This window comes from Papaver somniferum, chromosome 9 (assembly GCF_003573695.1).
Source record: "Papaver somniferum cultivar HN1 chromosome 9, ASM357369v1, whole genome shotgun sequence".
NCBI lineage: Eukaryota > Viridiplantae > Streptophyta > Magnoliopsida > Ranunculales > Papaveraceae > Papaver > Papaver somniferum.
In genome coordinates, this window is record NC_039366.1 from 27,923,158 (window position 1) to 27,941,400 (window position 18,243).

At 34.4% G+C, this 18,243-nt stretch overlaps 1 protein-coding gene and 1 pseudogene across 1 annotated transcript; both read right to left on the minus strand.

The window, feature by feature from the left end:
* Positions 1-957: 957 nt before the first annotated feature.
* LOC113314408 lies at positions 958-4,719 on the minus strand. The gene is made up of 8 exons (XM_026563205.1): positions 4,355-4,719; positions 3,371-3,560; positions 3,052-3,215; positions 2,647-2,940; positions 2,150-2,263; positions 1,993-2,064; positions 1,347-1,571; positions 958-1,256 (listed from the first exon to the last, which is right to left on the minus strand). The coding sequence occupies exons 2-8, from the start codon at positions 3,558-3,560 to the stop codon at positions 993-995; spliced, it is 1,323 nt and encodes a 440-aa protein (XP_026418990.1). The 5' UTR covers positions 4,355-4,719; the 3' UTR covers positions 958-992.
* Positions 4,720-7,865: 3,146 nt separating this feature from the next.
* Positions 7,866-8,488, minus strand: LOC113311653 (annotated as a pseudogene).
* Between the last annotated feature and the right edge of the window lie 9,755 nt (positions 8,489-18,243).

Below are 18,243 nucleotides of genomic sequence, written 5' to 3' on the forward strand. Positions count from 1 at the left end.
GTGGTAAACATGTTAACAGACATTCTATTATCATCAATTCATCATTATGACTGTTTACATTTATTCTCAGTTTCCTTTTCATCAATATTGCAAATGTAAATGATGAGAATATATGGAAAGCTCATTAACGTGATTGATGGTATTAGTTATAATAATATGGAAACTTAATAAACGTGCAACTTGATAGGAATTTGTTTCCATTTTCAGGATTATGCTATCAATTACTGCTAACATTGTAATTTGAATGATCAAAAATATGGTAAGAAAAAATAATATTTAAGAAAATAATTTGATGGATATAAGTGTGATTGATTTTTATTTCCTAATTTAATTGTCAATGAGATTTATTACTAACGTGAATCACGAACATAAAAAATGATCGAGATTAACGTGATTCATTTTTATTTCCTAATATTCGTCAGTAATTGCACTAGTCCAGAAGGGGCTATAAATCACGCATGAAATCTGTTATAAAACATAGTTTATCACAGTTTTTATCCGTTATTAGAATCGTTATTTATTTGGTGTGACTTTTTAAAAATGACAAATAGGAGATGTTATTAAATACAACATTAAATAACGGTTGATTTATGTCATATAAAAATCACGGTTAATATATGTGAAACATAATAACGGTTGATGCATGCGCCATTAAAGAAAACACGGTTATTAGGTGTGAAATAACAATGTTTCATAATCGTTGTAATTGGAGGTATTTTCATTAAAAAAAAAACTACCAATTCTAATGAGATTGTTTCGTCATTTTCTGGCTACAGATTCAGGTTTTGGAATCTGAATGAAATCAGTTCAGCATTATAATTAGTGTATCAGAAATCCAACCAGATTAAGAGAAGAAAATAGACGTTAAAAAATTATTAATTATTCATTAAAAGAGAATATAATATTCAAACATAGATTGAAAAACATATCTTAGCAACTCCAAGTTACATCCTGAAAATTAAAAAACTAATCAATCTACTCTCACCACCATTCTAACTTGATGGCTCTCCTACAGTAGTCACATAGGCCTTGGGCCACTTAAAAAACTCGCTTCTTTCAACATTCCCAAGTACATCATCATTATCTTTATCACACAACATCGCAGTTGGATCAATAATTTCCTCAATCATGCAGTCGAAGTGGTCATCAATCAGTAGCTTAGTATCAACATATGCAAGTGCAACAACCTTTTTTCTGAAGTTCCTCAAACAGCAAAGACCAAACGACGAAGGAGAGGACGAAGGGATCCCAATACCCTGTATATGTAATAGGACAAACTTTAAGATACCATAATAGCAGCATCGTATACATCTGACTATACATTACTAAGAGATATTCGAGGTCACCTGTTGATAAGAGCTATCATAGATCTGACCATGTATTGCAGTGCTGTTTTGCTGTCTTTCAGCATCCAACTGTGCTTTCAAAGCTTCGTTTTTCTGCATCTCTTTCCGCAACTTGTTCCTCACTTCCTGCAACTTGTCCTTCATAAACTCAGCAGCAAGAAACTGAGATTTAGAAATACCAGCACCCATTCCGCGTATGTATCCCATTTGATCAGCGCCATATATCTAGCCATATACATGAATCAAATTACGAATTTATTGAAATTCGGTCAAACAATTAATGTAACATAAGGGAATTTTCTAGACTACTACTATGCAGACGTTCACAAGGCGGCAATTACAGTATACCCATAAAGGGAAACTTCGGCCAATACAGTCTAGCACTTATGTCTTCAAGCATATGTTACATCTTATCACGAGTTCGAGGATACTACTTGAAAAACTAGTGAAACCTACATAACGGTGCTGACTACTTGAATATAGATGAAACAGTATTATAGTGTAGTAATATGATTATAAGAGAGAACATAAATTTCAAACTAAATCAACAAGCAGTACTATAAGAAAGCAACTTAATCACTACCACCATCCAATATGAAAATTCAAGAAGTAAAAAGATTCATGTAACAACAAATTTACCACTAACCTCGGTGACAGCGTCAGTGCCCAAACACTTTTGTGTTGAAGGATTTTTATCATATGCCTCCTTCATTAGTGCCTACACATCAACAGAAGCAACCAGATTCAGAGACTAACTGACATCATCAATATCAATAAAACAATATAAAAATAGAAGAACTTACAAGTTTTGCAGCTGCCTGTGATTTAGAAGACGAGGGATCATCATCTGGGGTGGGTCTATGTGTTTTCAGAAACACATCTGGCCAATATATCTGACCAATGGGGCTTTCCTTTTCCTGTGGAAAAACAATGCATTAAATACTTGCAAAATTTTGCATCACAAGACATCATCTGTGAGCCAAAAGAACAGGTTTACTGACACGATAAGTGCATCAAAATTTAATTAGCCGCTAAGGTAAGTAATTATCCTACATCAACAAGTCTTGAAATCTAACCAGCTGGGTTTCTTCAGCTATCATTGCACTTTAAAAACCAAATGGATTGAAACTAACAACTTTCAGTCGGAAGCAATAATGCACAGAATGAACAAGAACAAATGAAACTAGTATAAACAAGGACTCTAGGCATCCCAAAAACATCTTATGCTATCCAATTAGGGAAACAAATGAAATAACATAAGAATAATATCTTAAAATGCAATACAGTGTTAAGAATTTACCAATTCATTCCACCTTGTAGGGACACCTTTCCTACCACCTGTATATTGAGCCTTCACATTTGACCGTGCTTCCGCAGCTTGTTCAGATTTTTTCAGCCACTTTGGGTCACTGATGTTATTAATAAATTTCTCCCAGTATTCTTTCTTATTGTATGCTGGCAACTTCCTTTTCTCTTCTTCCACAGATGTAACATCATTGAGCAATCGTTTTTTATTTGACTTTTCAGTTCTCCAGGCACTGTTTGCTTTTGCTAAAACACACTTCTTATGGATAGCTGTTACCTGGTACATATTCTGTAATAATGCAGTGTAAGCATTTAATTTCATCACTTTGTAAAGGTTATAGAAATCCAAGAAAATATATATGAACATAATCATAAGCGGAAAAAGGCCAATTGGACTCACATGAACAAAGTTCCAAATATCTTCTTTGTATTCTTGAGGAACCTCTTTCCAAGTCGCGTACCCCAAACCTATTTTCGACCTTGTAATCTCTTCGATCAAGGTTAAAAAATTTGGTGGCCCGTTCCATTGCCCATGCTCATTAAAGGATATTGGCAAACGGTCATCTAGGTTTGAAAAACCAAAATTAGAATAAGTAATGAACCATCTGTGATTTAGAAAAGAATGTATTTGAAGGAACAAAACTTACTATAAGCAAATAAATTGTAGTTGATATAACTTAAAAAACTAGGTAAATCAATGAAAAGATATCTAACATTACCAGTGTTCTCAATTTCATTGTCTTGAGAAGTCAGAGCATAGTCTGATTCATGGGTTAACACAATCTCATCAGATTGGCCCCCTGAACTATGTGCACCATGACTTGGTCCAGATACTATGGGGCTATGTCTCGGAGGCGAGGGAAGCCAGTTGAATGTGGGGCTTTCTTCCCTTGAAAAAGAAGTGGACATCTGAAACATCGACAAACATAATGATTATGTAAAATATATCAAGCAAAGTAATCTCAATAATATGTTTCAATACAATTATATTATTGATAATGCTGCTTGAATCCAGGCTGTTGAACAAATTTTTTCGCCATTCAAATACTGGATCAGTAATAATAATAATATCTCATGCTACGCTTGATATCTATGCTTAGGCATCTAATAGCAAATCTAGAACACTAACTATGACAATCATGTTCAAATAACCATAAGCTTTCATTCAAACATCTGAAAACTCCAGCCAATTGATTTCCATTTCTATCACTGTAACCTTGTTCCATAAAGTTCAGCGGATGAGTACCCTTTCATATTCATCAATAAACAACTACTCTACCAACAATCTAATAGTTCTAGTGAACTGATATTCTCTTTAAACCCACAAATGTTTTAAACACACAAACACCCAATATACACCATAATCAATTCCAAATACCACTTGCTATTACAAAACTATAACAATCCTGAGTAACCCAGGTTCAGATTCAATCGTAGATGGTCTGAATCTTTTCAATCAAAAGTCAAAAGTTATTAAGATAGAGACAAGCATAAGATTATATTATAAGATAATCAATCTAATATGTAACCCATGAGTCTTTTCAATCAAACATAGTTTAATAAGATTATATTGTTACAAAACTAGATCAATCCTACATAACCCCAATTTCAGATTCAATCGAAGAGTCTAATACGAACTCATGCATCTTCCAAATCAAAAATCAAAAATTATTTAGCTATAGATAAGAATACAAAAGATATACCTTTCTGTTTTTGATCTCTGATAATTCACCAAAAAGATATATCTTTGAAAATCTCTTAATTGATTTTAGGGTTGAGATTTATAGCTATTCCAAAAAACACCAAGCGGGAAATAATCCAGCACAAATGAATTTTCTTTTGATTTTCATCCCGCCCAAAAATTGTTAGGGTTCAAATCAAAAAAAAAAAAAATTGACCGGGATTATTTCCCCTGAATGTTCTTCTTCAATTGATTCTCAATATAATCTTCTTTACATCCTACGGCAATGCACAGATGTTTCCGAAATTGTAGAAAAAATCTTCATCAATAAGATTTTCTGCCAAAAATAATTGGAATGAGGAGAAAACTTTCCTAAGATAGAAGAGATAGGTATGAAGCACCGATACAACCCAGGAAAATACTCTACTCTTTTAACGACAACAAAGACACGCGTCTTTCTTTTTTCTAAATATAAATTATTTTTTTCTGTCTGTTAAGTGTTTGATGAAACAAAGAATATGTTCAGCACAGTGGTCTAGTGGTCGACAAGTTGCTCCCACCGTACAGACCCTGGTTCGATTCCCACCTAATTGCTAACGCAATTTTTTTCTTCTTTTTATTATTTTTTTGTTTTTTTGAAATGCTAATGCAATTTTTTTCTTCTTTTTTTTTGTTTTTTTGCAAATAAAATAACCAAGTACAAATGTTAACTGAAGGGTTCACATTATACAAGAAACTATATTATAATAATAAATAAAAAAACAGATGGCGGGGTGAAGACTGAAGAGATGAACTGGGAATTTTTGTTCTGAGCGTTAACTCTTACGTTAGAAGGGAACCGATACTGCTCTATGGTATGAACTTATGGCAAGAAAGCCAGTGTATGAGCTAAGCCAGTGGTTGGACGCTTTTATGGTGTGTCTAGTAAGCCGATATGGTTAACCAATATGGCTCTATAGACTTATGGAAAGTAAGCCGATATCTATGCTAAGTGGTTAGCCATTTTTGTGGTGCGTAACAGAATATTAATGGGGCGTATTTAAACTTATTATATGCGACATATTTGTTCCGTGATATAATGGTTCATAAAAAATCATGCACCTACAGATTTATCACATTTGAAAATGACGTTTTTTTTGCGTTAAATGAAGGGTCCCACCATTTTCATATTATATGACATGATTTGTTTGTAATATTCTAATCACGCAATTATTCTGCCATTTAAAAACGTGATTTATAACCCCTTCTGGACTAGTGTTGGTTTTATTACTTTTATAGAAAATTATGATTTATATTATGTCCGTGCTATCCTAATTTATCTCTTGTTTGCCAACAAATCCTTGTCTTAGATGTGGAGGAACAAATGATTCTGGTTTTGGAGAAGTGACGATGATGAAAATGGAGGAACAAATGGTTCCGGTTTTGGAGAAGTGATGATGATGAAAATGAAGGTGGTCGCGACTACGATGATAATAATAATTCGTTCACTTTGTTCTCTGATACTAATATTATAGGTTGGGATAACGTAGTTGATATAGAACCAGGGAGAAGAGAGTTTGAATCTTTTCCCGTAAGTTCTAATAATTCAGTAATGATAATAATGATTCTTTCTCTTTGTCCTGTACATCGCATAATGACAATACATGAAAGTAATGAAAAAGGATATTTACTTTGGATTTTTGTTTATGTTCGCCTAGAGCGCCTAAGTCGCGCCTAGGCGACAAGGCGTGAGGCGCTTGGCTTGGCGCCTCGTCTCGCCTAGCGCCTCATACAACATAGCCACCAAGATTTACCAATTTTGTTTGAATGAGTACTTGACCACAACTCGATGAGTTCCAACATGGAATCTGGGAACTGAAAACTAAGATTTCAACAAAGGTATTAGATTCAAGATACGAGCGGGAAAGGAAACTAGATTTTGAGAAGATTTTTGGCTAGGTGAAGGAAGACTTTGTGATATGTTTCCATTGGCATATGAAGCTTCAAGGACCAAGGAGTTTTTGGCGGCTAGTATGTATGAAGTTGGGGAAGGTTCTTTAAGGTGGAGGTTTATATCTAGGCAAAGATACCCTCAATCCATTTCATGTGAAGTAACAACTATATCAAATCTTTTTTCTTCTATTTCAATTCAAGAAGGTGTTTTGGATAGCCGAGTTTGGGTTGGAAATAATCATGGTATCTATACGGTTAAGGATGGTATTAGGAGCGTTGAAGATCAAGGTGAGTCAAATTTTCCAATCGATGTTGTATGGAGCCGAGAGTATCCTTTCAAAATCAACTTTTTTCTTTGGCTTCTTTCTCATGATAGGATAATGACGGCGGATAAGCTTTTAAGAAGGGGTATGGAAGTCTCTAGCTTATGTTGTTTTTGTGATGAAGACGATGAAACTAGTTCGCATTTGTTCTATGAATGTTGGAGAACCCGGAGAATTTGGGATTACTTTGTGGAAGGATGCCGCTTTGATTGGACTTACAATTCAAATGTCACCACAAATGTGAAGTCATGGAAGTTTAATTGGGGTGACGAAAGATTTAGTCAAATTTGGAATAACATTCCAGTTGCAATATGGTGGTGCATGTGGAGAGAGCGAAATGCAAGAGTCTTTGAAAACAAAAAGAAAAATTTGGTAAGCCTCATTAGAAATGTTAAACTACAAGCATTCTTTTGGGCCGAATCGAACATAAGGATGTTAGGTCTAACGGCGAATATGGTGATTGCATTGTGGGATTCTTTGTTCCGGCCTTTGTAAGTTTGTTTTTCGTTGTTTTGGGTTGTCAAATACCCTTCGCTTTTTGTTCGCGCTTGTATTCATTGGGTTGAGGTACCCCTCTTAAGTACCTCTCTTTTCAATGAATTTTCTCTTTGACGGATAAAAAAAAAACTGAGAGCAGTCGGAATGACTGAAGTCCATATTTGGATAGAGTAATCACAACATAAAAGTACAAGAGATGCAGCCAGTCAACACATTCCCACAAAGCACACATATAGCTACAGTCCATGCACACATACTAACACCGCTAATTATTATTTTTTAATTCGATAGATTAAACATGTTTTATTCAATAAAATAATAACCATAAAATTATCTACTATCATGTAAGCCAATTTAACCCAATGAACAGATGCACATACTGTTCATTTTTTTTTCCTTCATATTAGATTAGATAGAGAGGAAATGTAACTCTAGTTTTCCTGCACCAGAATTACGAGGCAATATAATTATTCATGCTATATATATATATATTCTTCCCTATAGTATTCAGTTTAATCATGTCCATAAGGATGGTTCCCATTCGGAACAAGTATTGGCTTCGCCGAATCCTAACCCATCGAAAGTGTTACCTGTAGATAAAGATCGAGTACTAATCTTGTTGCTCATAAAATCATCAATAGCTTGTTGCAAAGATGATAATGACGATGAAGTAGGGGATATGATATTATTTGTGGTGGGTTGTTGTTGCTGCTGCTGCTGATATTGAGTAGTAATGGTATTACTCATAAAATCATCAATATCTTGTTGCCATTGCAAAGACTAAAAACATGAAGTGGGCGATATGGTACTAGTTGTGGGTTGTCGTTGTTGCTGATATTGTGTATGTTGTTGCATTTCCATGCCAAGTGGGCCTACAAAATGAGCTTGTTGACACTGCATGCTAATAATCTCTGCTTGAGATTTTGCTAATTGAGCTTAAAGATCACTAACTTGTTTTTGTAGTTGATAAATTATTCCGGCACAACCGTGAACTGGGTCTCTTATTCTCGAATTCGTTTCGTAAACCATACTACTGACTGCATCAACTCTTTGGGATGCAGGAAGTTCCTCAATATAAATCAAAACCAAAAAAAATAATTAAAAAAAAGCTTAAATACCAAACACTAAGCTACAACTAATGGGCTTAGCAAGTTTTGATTTTAGAGCATTACCTGTAGCATTTTGATGATATTGCTAGCACCAAAAACCCTATGAGCAGTAGTAAATTTTAAGGGTTCAGTTGGTGGAAAATAAGAAGCTAGTACACATTTTTCACCACACCGTGTACGAAGGATTTTACAAGCAGCACAAGGAGTCACTACTTCTTGAGAAAGAGATGGAGATGGAGCTGGTGATTGAGTAGGGATGTTAGTGGCAATGGAGGTGTCAGTTGATGAACCCATTCTTACAAAAGAAAAGTACATAGAGTTTGTGGGAAAGAATCCTAAGAGTGAGATATGATTGGGTGCTTTGGTTTGTGGAGTGGGAGTGAACATATTTATAGGGGAGTGCCCGTAGAGAAGTACGGGATTAAAAATGAACATTATTCCCTCCATTTTGGAAAAAAGTTACATTACTTTTTCAATTTTCTTGTAAATAGAGAAGATATATAAAGAGACGCAAAATAGAGGGGAAGAAGAGAGATTCTATTAATTTGTACAATAGACAAACATTAGAGCCTTTATTTATAGAGCTAGACACTAGTGCATCCCAGTAATAAATGAGATTTATCCTAAATATTCTTAACATAATTACACGTTTTTAACACTTTTCTTGATGACATTGTGTCTAAGCTAATTGCCTCGTTAAAACCTTGTCAGGAAATTTTAAAAGAACAAAACCTGATCGAAGGGAAAAGAGTACAATTGAGAAAACTTAGAAAAGATTTGGACACGCACATGTTGCATAAATAAAACCTTGACAAGGAAAACCCAATGGGAAAAACCTTGATGAAGGAAAAAGAGTACAATATGATAGTCCAGTAAAATACCTTCTAATTTGATACTCCCCCTAATAAGTACTTTAGTTAAATCTTGGCTTGCAAATCTTCGAGTCGAGACTTCCCAATTTCGGTAAACGAATTTCTTGAATGCTGGAGATAGTAATGCTTTCATGAGAAATTTGTCAGTTGATGAAGTCTTCTTTTGTGTTAGTCTTCTAATGATAGTTTTCTCGAGTCTTCATGCTTCTTTGAATACACTGAAAACTTGCTTCTTGGATTGCTCGGTTCCCGAAGATGATTTATAGAAGTAGTTGATGTAGTCTCTTCAACAAAGGACCAAGATGTAGATACAGTACCAGAAGTGAATAAAAATGTATTTGTGGTCATGCCTCATGTGGATCAGAATGACATCCAAATTCCTAAGGGTTTTTATGTTGACTTGGTCTAACAAAATGACCAAGCTAATGGTGGGAATCCACCAAAATTAATACAGCTCCCCCTTGGATGACCACCATGTTGAATAAAATTTCCTCATTAAAACCTTGCCAATAAAACCCAGTGGGAAAAAATTTGGACGAAGGAAAAAGAGCACAAATATCAACATTTTGAAAAAAAAATTAAACGTCAACGAGATGTTGCCTCATTAAAACCTTGTCAGGAAAACCACATGGGACAAAACCTTAAACGAAGGAAAAAGAGTACAACTTTTGACGATTCATGGATGCTAACTCAACAATATGAGTATCATGAAAAACAAGCATCAAAATCATAATTATAGTCTACATCATAGACAAGTTTTAAGCAAGCATAATATTTAAACTGCAGATTTAAGAAATAAAAGAAAAATAGAATATATGTTGTTAAAGCGTGGATTTTTGTGTTTTTAAGGACTCCTCAAGAAACCAATAAAGTCGATATCATCAACTAATTAATCCGGATTTTCGTTTTCGTACCAAATTTCTAAAAACACATAAAGGATTGTTAAACCTGACGTACACGAGTCCTTCAAAGACTACCACGCCAAATGCATTATTCGGGGAGAAAAGAATATTGTTGAATCAATCCTAGGGTAGAAACAAATTTTTTTTTTTTGAAACCCTCAAATCGTTTTTACAACGAACAAATTTCTCGCATAACGCATTATAACGACACCAACCTGTAAGTAATATAGGCTTGGCAATTTTAAGGTGTTAAGTCTTGGATCCGAATCTGCATTGATCGAGAAATTAATCCAACTTAATTTGGATTGTACGCCAACCAATCACATATGTCGATATTCCTTTACAAAGGGGTTCGAAACCACCATTTTTTTTTATATGTCAGTAGCTACTTTAACTGAATATTCGAATATCATATTAGCTTATCGCGATCTTGCACAATTCTCAAGTGTATGCATATCTTGAAAAAATTTCATAGAAATACTGGTACCAGTGCCCGCAGGCATTATAATCTCCTCATCTTCTAGTGAGGAGATATGAACTATGAGAATGTGGATCTTGTTTTGATAGACTCTATTGAAGTACTATCTGTAGCTTATTCAAAAATGCTACTTTTTGCTATATGTGACTGGATTTGTCTTTCAAGAGGCAAAATCTTATATAAAAGCAAAATGAGACATTTCGTGACATTTAAGTTAATTAACATTTAAGTTGATCATGTTGGGAGAGAAATTGATATAACATTTAAGTTAATTGATATAATGACAACCTTTTTTCGGTTGATCATGTTGGGAGAGAAATTGATATAACATTTAAGTTAATTAACACAAGCTTCTAATAGTGTATGCTCGTCCCCAGATCATGATGAAATTTCTTTTTATCTCATATACGGAAACTTCAACTTTCGTAAAGTATTATCCGATTTGTTCGAGACATATACTCATATGAAATATGTCTTTCGACATTAAAAAAATGTAGTCTTAATAGACATACATATTTAGCATCAACCATGGATTATTTTTGCAAGAAAAGCAGAATAAAATAAAATTAAAACATATATGCCAAAACCAAAAGTATTGAAAATATGCAAACAATCTCCAATAACTTCGTGACCTCAACGGCCAACAAGATAATGATTTAGAATGAAGTTATGGACGCTTTGTTTATCAAAAGAAAATTAAATCAAGATCACTATAGTTACTACGAGGACTAATAATATTGACTAACAAGTCGGGTGCGCATCCTTTGATCTTTAGTGTCCAACTCCAACTACAAGTGGAACTTCAAATTTTGGAGAATAATACAAGGAAGAGAACTAAAAAATGCTAAGTATCCCTCAGGAATGCTACAATTCTCCATTCATTGATGTTTGTAATTGTGAATACATGATAACGACATCTCATCCTTCTAGGACTTACAGAGAATCCAGTTTTATTTGGCTTAAATGATTCTTTTATAAGAAAATAAAGAAACCAGTGTCGTTATCGACTTTGAAAGAAAAAAAAATCCATTATGTGGTCGAAAAATTCACACCTTTTTGGAAAAAGTTTAGGAAATATGCCAATCTTATGTAAACGATGGAGAGAATTAACACCAATTATTATACGATTTACCAAACTCTCGTATCGACAAAATAAAACAATATCGTCGTTTTAGTCATCGCAAAGGAAAAGTACACTTTTGTGGTCCATGTATGGTTTCTTGTAAATAAATAGAAACCATATACATGATCCTTGTCCAACGGACAAGGATACCAAATTTAATTGGCCGGAGATTTTTCAACCATGCATGTGATTAAATACCTCAAAAGTAGTTAAATCGCGATGACACCTATTTTTGGTGATTACAGTTTCATGAAAGAAATAGAAACTGTAGACCATCTTTCAATGAATTTTAATTTATTTTTTCTTTCTCTATGAAAAAGGATAAGAAAAGAAAGGAAATCAAACTTCCGCAAAGTTGATCACCTATAGTCTATAAATATAGATCATATAGTTTTTGGATTCTTCGATGGATTTTGAATGCACCGAAAAAGAAAATATAACTTCAAAAAATACCATAGTAGCATGGCTGGTGCAGAGAACCGAAGATATAAATCCATTACAGAAAATAATCCATAGTCTTAACACATATCTGTAGATTCACAAACTTGAATCCGTTATTGTCAACAAGACAATATGATATTATGCCAAATCAGACTATTAAATTGATTTGATAATCAACTCCATCATCAAAGAGATATTAAAGAGAGATATTAAAGAGTCTCTTAAGATAAGTAATAACCAATAAGAAACTTGCAAGCAATTAAAAATATGGTATCATAGAATCAGTTGATGGCTTTACCAGGACCCTGAATATAGAAGTTGACTCATCCATGAATACAATCGGATCAGCAACCGTATCCAAGTTAATCAGGATAGAGAAATTTCCTGTTTAGTCCAAAAACCCGACCCGGGATTACTGTGTAATCCAGCGGGATAAACAAATTATCCGCTGGTCCAAAAATGTTTAAAAACAGCGGCAATTACCTTTATACCCATAACACGAGATTATGTCAGTTCTTTTTTCATTTTTCTTCTTCTCAGTTTTCAGTTTCTTCTCTCTCAGTTCTCTCTCTTCTTTCAAATTCAGTTACCGAAATTTGAAATCAGTTACAGGAAAACGAAATCGATAAAGGTCATCAACAACAATTACAGAAATTTGAAATCGAAAATCTATCAACAACAGTTACAGAAAACCTAATTTTCAGACCTAATTTTCATTTCATTCAATTGAAGAGAGAAAATGGTATTGAATAGAAAAATTAAGAGGACAATTACAGAAGAAAACCGTTCTCCAGCAAAAAGAAGAAGAAAAAATGATGATGATTCAAAACAACAAACCCCGAAGAAAGCCCCCTGATGTTACTCCTTCACCAATAACAAGAAGTAGGAGTAAAGTTGTTACTCCTTCACCAACAAAGAGGAAGAAACATATCGATCAGAAAATAGGTAAGTCGTTGTCGTTTTTCTTTTTGATTTCTATGCTCAATGGAATCACTACATATTTGTATGTAGTGTCTGGTATACATGTTTTCATATGTTATATATGTAATTTGAGACAACATATTGACATGCAGTGTGTGATTCATATGTTTTTTGTTCAATAGAAACACAACATCTCTGTGAGTCATATGTTTTACATGTTTTTCATCTGTTGTGTATGTAATTTGACACAACATATTGACATGCAGTGTGTGATTCATATGTTTTATATTTGTACTACATATCAATATGTTGTCTGCAATTTGTAATTATTGATATGTAATGATAGCATCTCAAATTGATATGTGTGCTACATATTATTATCTTCCTGTAATATGTAATGTGTACAAAACTTTTGGTTTACAAAAACAACAAAAACCAAAGGAAAGAAAGCAGATGCTGCTCCTAAAGAAAAAAGCAAAAGAAAAACAACAGCGGCAACTACTAAAGCAAAAGGAAAAACAGCGACAAAGGCTGCTACTCCTTCACCACCAGCAAAGGGGAACAAAGCACTTTCCCTGAGAGTTGCTACTCCTTCTCCAAAAGGAAAGGGAAAATCAAAAAGGGGGAAAGCAAAAGCGCTCCTGAAAGAAGGTTTGTAATGTTAAAAGTGAAGATAATTCTTAATAACGAGGGGGCGCTGCCCCCTCGACCCCCGTAAATTGTGGTTCATATGTAGTTATCAGTACGTAGTTATAAAATTACAAGTATGTTGTGGTATTTGATATGTAGTTGTTTCATGTTCATGGTAGATACATTAACTACATATTTGATATGGTGTAGGGGAAGAGAAGGGGGAGAAAGCACTTGCCTTGAGAGCTGCTACTCCTTCACCAAAAGCAAAAGGGGGGAAAGCAAATGTAGAAGGTATGTAGTACAACTACATATAAGAACAAAGCGTATGAATAATATGTATCCTTAATAACATATGTTTATGAGTATGTAATGATGCATTGTTGTGCTTGTTTTTGGTATTAAGTGTTTTTACATTTTTACTGTCTCAAAGCAGATACATATGCCATACGTACTATTACAAATCGATATGTAGTTAAAATAATACGTAGTGGTATCTACTATTATATATCAATATGTAGAGGTAAATACTTATACTCTCATAACATATTACATATCAATATGTAGAGGTAAATACTTATACTCTCATAACATATTACATATAAATATGTAGAGGTATATACTTATATTCTCGTATGTACTGTTAACAATATGTAGTTTCAAGACTTGGTAGATATTACAACTACATATTGATGATGTAACTACATATTTGATATACCATATTGATATGTACTGTAATAGTTTTTGGTTCTTGTTATTGTGTAGGTGATAATAAGCGTAAGGAAGGAGATAGAAAACCACGAAGTTTATACCGTGGCGGTTTCAGGGGCTTGTGGGGGCTGGCGAAGACTATTAGGACCACTAAGAAGGCTATTGGGAAGTCCACTGAAAATCTTGAGTTGAGTGAGTTGCAGCTGAAGATGATTTCTGAAGCATCATTCGGTAACCTGTTCCTAATGTTCTGGTACACAAGATTTGAGTTGGAACATTGGTTGAAGATTGAAGATGCAATGACGAAAATGTTACGCTGTTACGTTAGGGGTCAAGATCCAAAAAAGCTTAGATTTGTCTTTAAAAGGCATTGCCAACCGACTGAGCTAGTATCCACACCAGAAGAAATGACACTTATTTATGGGATGCCGAGAATTCTAAATAGGGAATATCTTGATTATAGTCTTACACAAGTCAATAAAAAAAGTGGATGGCGTGAAACAGAATTTTTCAAAAGGACTTTTCATACTGATATGAAAGCTGGTGATAAAGTGACTAGGCCAATGATTGTGAAGGCAATCTTGAAAATCCTTAAACGAACACCAATTAATCTGAAAAAGAAGAAGTCTGATGAAGAGTCTATGCAAAGCGTGGGTGATCAATCAAATGAAGATTCTGAAGAAGACGAGGAAGACGAGGAAGATGCCGAAGATCTTGTTAGGCTTATCTGCCTGTATATGTGCACTTCATTATTTTTCGCTACAAGTGATGCAAACGCTTTGACTGAAAAACATATTGGTTTCGTTCTTGATCTTGAGAAGGCTAAGAATATTTCATGGCCTGACCTCATCCATTCTCATTTAGAGAAAGAGCTGAATGAAAACGTGGAATCCGTAGAACGCACAAATGGTTGTGCTATTTATTTTTTGGTAAGAATCTATTTATTTGTTTATTCTACTTCAAAATGTTTTTGTTTTATGTGTTTTCTACATTTTGATAGTATATCTAATACTGCATATCAATATTTTGCAGCCATAGTTTGCGGAGCATACCCATTTGGTGGCGCCCGAGGATATAGTGACAGAACCTGTAGAATGTATGTGCCAAGAGTGGCTAGGTGGAATCATACAAAGATATGTGCTGAGTTCCTAAAGGATATTGATCTTTCTGAGTATCAGGTAAACTTGCCGTACATATTTTGTCATAATAAAATATATATTGATAAGTACATGTAGTTCGACATATTGATATGTAGTTATTAGCATATCAATATGTAGTAGTTATTAGCATATCAATATGCTACTACATATTAGCATATCAATAGTAGTAGTTATTAGCATATCAATTTGTGGTGATACATATTGATATGTAGTTATTAGCATATCAATATGTAGTTCTCCCTGTGTATCTAATAGAGAAAGAACTACGACATGTTTTTTTTTGGTAATATCTAATATGTAGTTGCTTTTTTACATTTATTTGATTTGTACCAGTTCCATGTTGATTTCAAAGACGAGATCACACACGAAGAAAGACAAATCCTTAATCGTATTTCAAGAAGGATTCAACAGGAAGCAAATGATGATGCTTTTTGTTTAGATGACAATTCCGAATCGGAAGAAGAGAAAAAGAAGAGGAAGAAGAAGGAAGAAAGAAGAGAAGAGGACTCAGTATTGGGGGGAGAAGATTGGAAGATTAAATACGATGATTTGAGGAATACATATCTGCCAAATGGAGTGAATTCAACACAATGCAGCAAGAGGGCGAACCGGTTGACGCTTCAAAGCTTGAGTTCATGTTGCATGATATTTACCGGAAAGCTTTCCCTTTGCAGAGAGAAGCCAGCCAGGAAGATTATGTTAGCTTGGGATGTACACCTACTCCAAGAAACCCCAATGAAGAGTTGAATGTGGACCAAATAGTTGAGAACGAAATACAAGGTTCTCCGGAAGATCAAACAATGCTAATGTCAACATTCCTGAAGTTGGTTTGTCAACACCGAAAGATCAAACTCATGCTAATGCCACCTCTGAGGTTGAATTGTCAACAACTTCAGTATTGAAGTTCCATGATGTTGAAGTTCCGCGTTCTGAGGTTAAAAATTGGGCTAAATCTAATTTGGAGCAAAAAGTCAAAGAGATACAAGAGAAAAAGGGCAAAGAAAACACACAGGTAAGTAGCATATCAGTACGTAGTCTAAGTAGCATATCAATATATCTGTTACATATCAATATGTAGTGGTATCTACCATTACATATTGATATGTAACAGTACATTCTTGTATACCACTATCTATCTGTTACATATCAATATCTATCTGTTACTTATCAATATGTAGTGGTATCTACCATTACATATTGATATGTAACAGTACATTCTTGTAGTGGAACATATTTATATGTAACAGTACATTCTTGTGGTGGTAGACATAGCAAAAACTCAAGCTAAGTAGGTTTTTGTTGACAGTTTCAATTGATTTTTGCAGGTTGATCAACTTGAAGTTAGGCAGGAAGCAACAAAGGAGTTGCTTACAACTATGCTAGAAACGAAGTCTTCAGTTGTAGTTAATTCGCAGAAATTTCCAGAGTATAACGCCGGATTGGCGGCGGAAGAGTTTCATTTGCTGGATGTACCTTTTTTACTATGATGTCGAGTTTGGAACACATTGAAAAGCTGTTATGCCAGATTTTATAGAAATGGCAAACTCTGGCATTGGTGTTTATGTCGAAGAGTTTGCAGACCTCCTTCCAGATAACAACGATGGTCTTTTTGGTATTAACTTACGAGAACAATTTGATAATCTGTTTGGAAGAGATTTGCGGCCTTTACAAATTCCACAAGAAACAACTGAGCAACAAGAACCCATTGAACCGAAAGATGCAGGTGAAGTTACAGGTAAGCAACAAGAATACATACCTACAACCAGTTCAAAAAGTCATTTGGAGGTTGCATCACAAGATCCTTTGGATGTTTCACACAAGATGTTCTGGATGTCCCCTCGCAAGATGTTTTGGAGGTTCCATCACAGGTGAATGATATGTACTAAAAATCTCATTTGTGTAGTTAATATTACACTACAAATCACTACATACTGATATGTATATCAGTATGGTAGCACTAGAAATCACTATACCATACAATCATATACCACTACATGCTTTCAAAAATGATTAGGTGATGTAACTATGTTTTATGCAATATAGATATTTACATATTTTTTTATGTTGATTAAAAATGCAGGAACAGTTTAGCCCAAGCCAACAAAAAATTGTAAAAGTGAACAAAAAGCGCGCTTCAAAGCCCGAAAAGCAGCAGGTAACAACACCCACCAGACCTGTTACTCGTTCCCATCCTGCAAAGAAGGTAGATGATATATATGAGAGTGGAAGTAAGTTCTCACCATCATATAAAGGACCGAAAGCTGCAGCAGCAGAAGCAATACCACTAAACAAAAAGAGAAAGCTTAAATTGCGCAAGTATTTCCGGAAACTGACTAAATCACCATTCTATAATGACATGAACGATGAACAAAAGAGTACTCTTTCCACATACATCAATAATGCAAAAAATCTTAGGTGAGTTCTCAATTGACACTTTTATATTGATATGTACTATTAGTTTGTGTATGTACTTTTGATATACATACATATTTGTATAAAAAATACTGAGAAAGACATATCAGTATGTACTGTTACACAAAGAATACTAACCTTTACTCGTTTATTTTCTAGCTCAATTGCTTGGAGAGTGGGAGAAGGTGGTCTTTGTGTAAGTGGAACTACAGTTGATGACTTGGTGCAGAACGATTTATTAGAACAAGATCTTCTCAACTACGCACAATACAAGCTTAACACCAAATTTCAGAATGAGCAACCGATGCACGAAGTATACAGGAAATACTTGCCTGTGTTGCATCTGGATCCGTCCGCTTGGGTAAGTTGTTATCTTACACTGCATATTTACTACAACAC

Bases quoted from the DNA above. Each gene is read 5' to 3' on its own strand.
- LOC113314408 (XM_026563205.1), bottom strand. From the start codon at position 3,560: ATGTCCACTTCTTTTTCAAGGGAAGAAAGCCCCACATTCAACTGGCTT. The intron at 2,264-2,646 runs GTAAATTCTTAA...GTTTTTCCACAG, and splicing joins CTACAAGGTGGAATGAATTG to GAAAAGGAAAGCCCCATTGG. The intron at 1,257-1,346 runs GTGACCTCGAAT...TTACATATACAG, and splicing joins ATGATAGCTCTTATCAACAG to GGTATTGGGATCCCTTCGTC.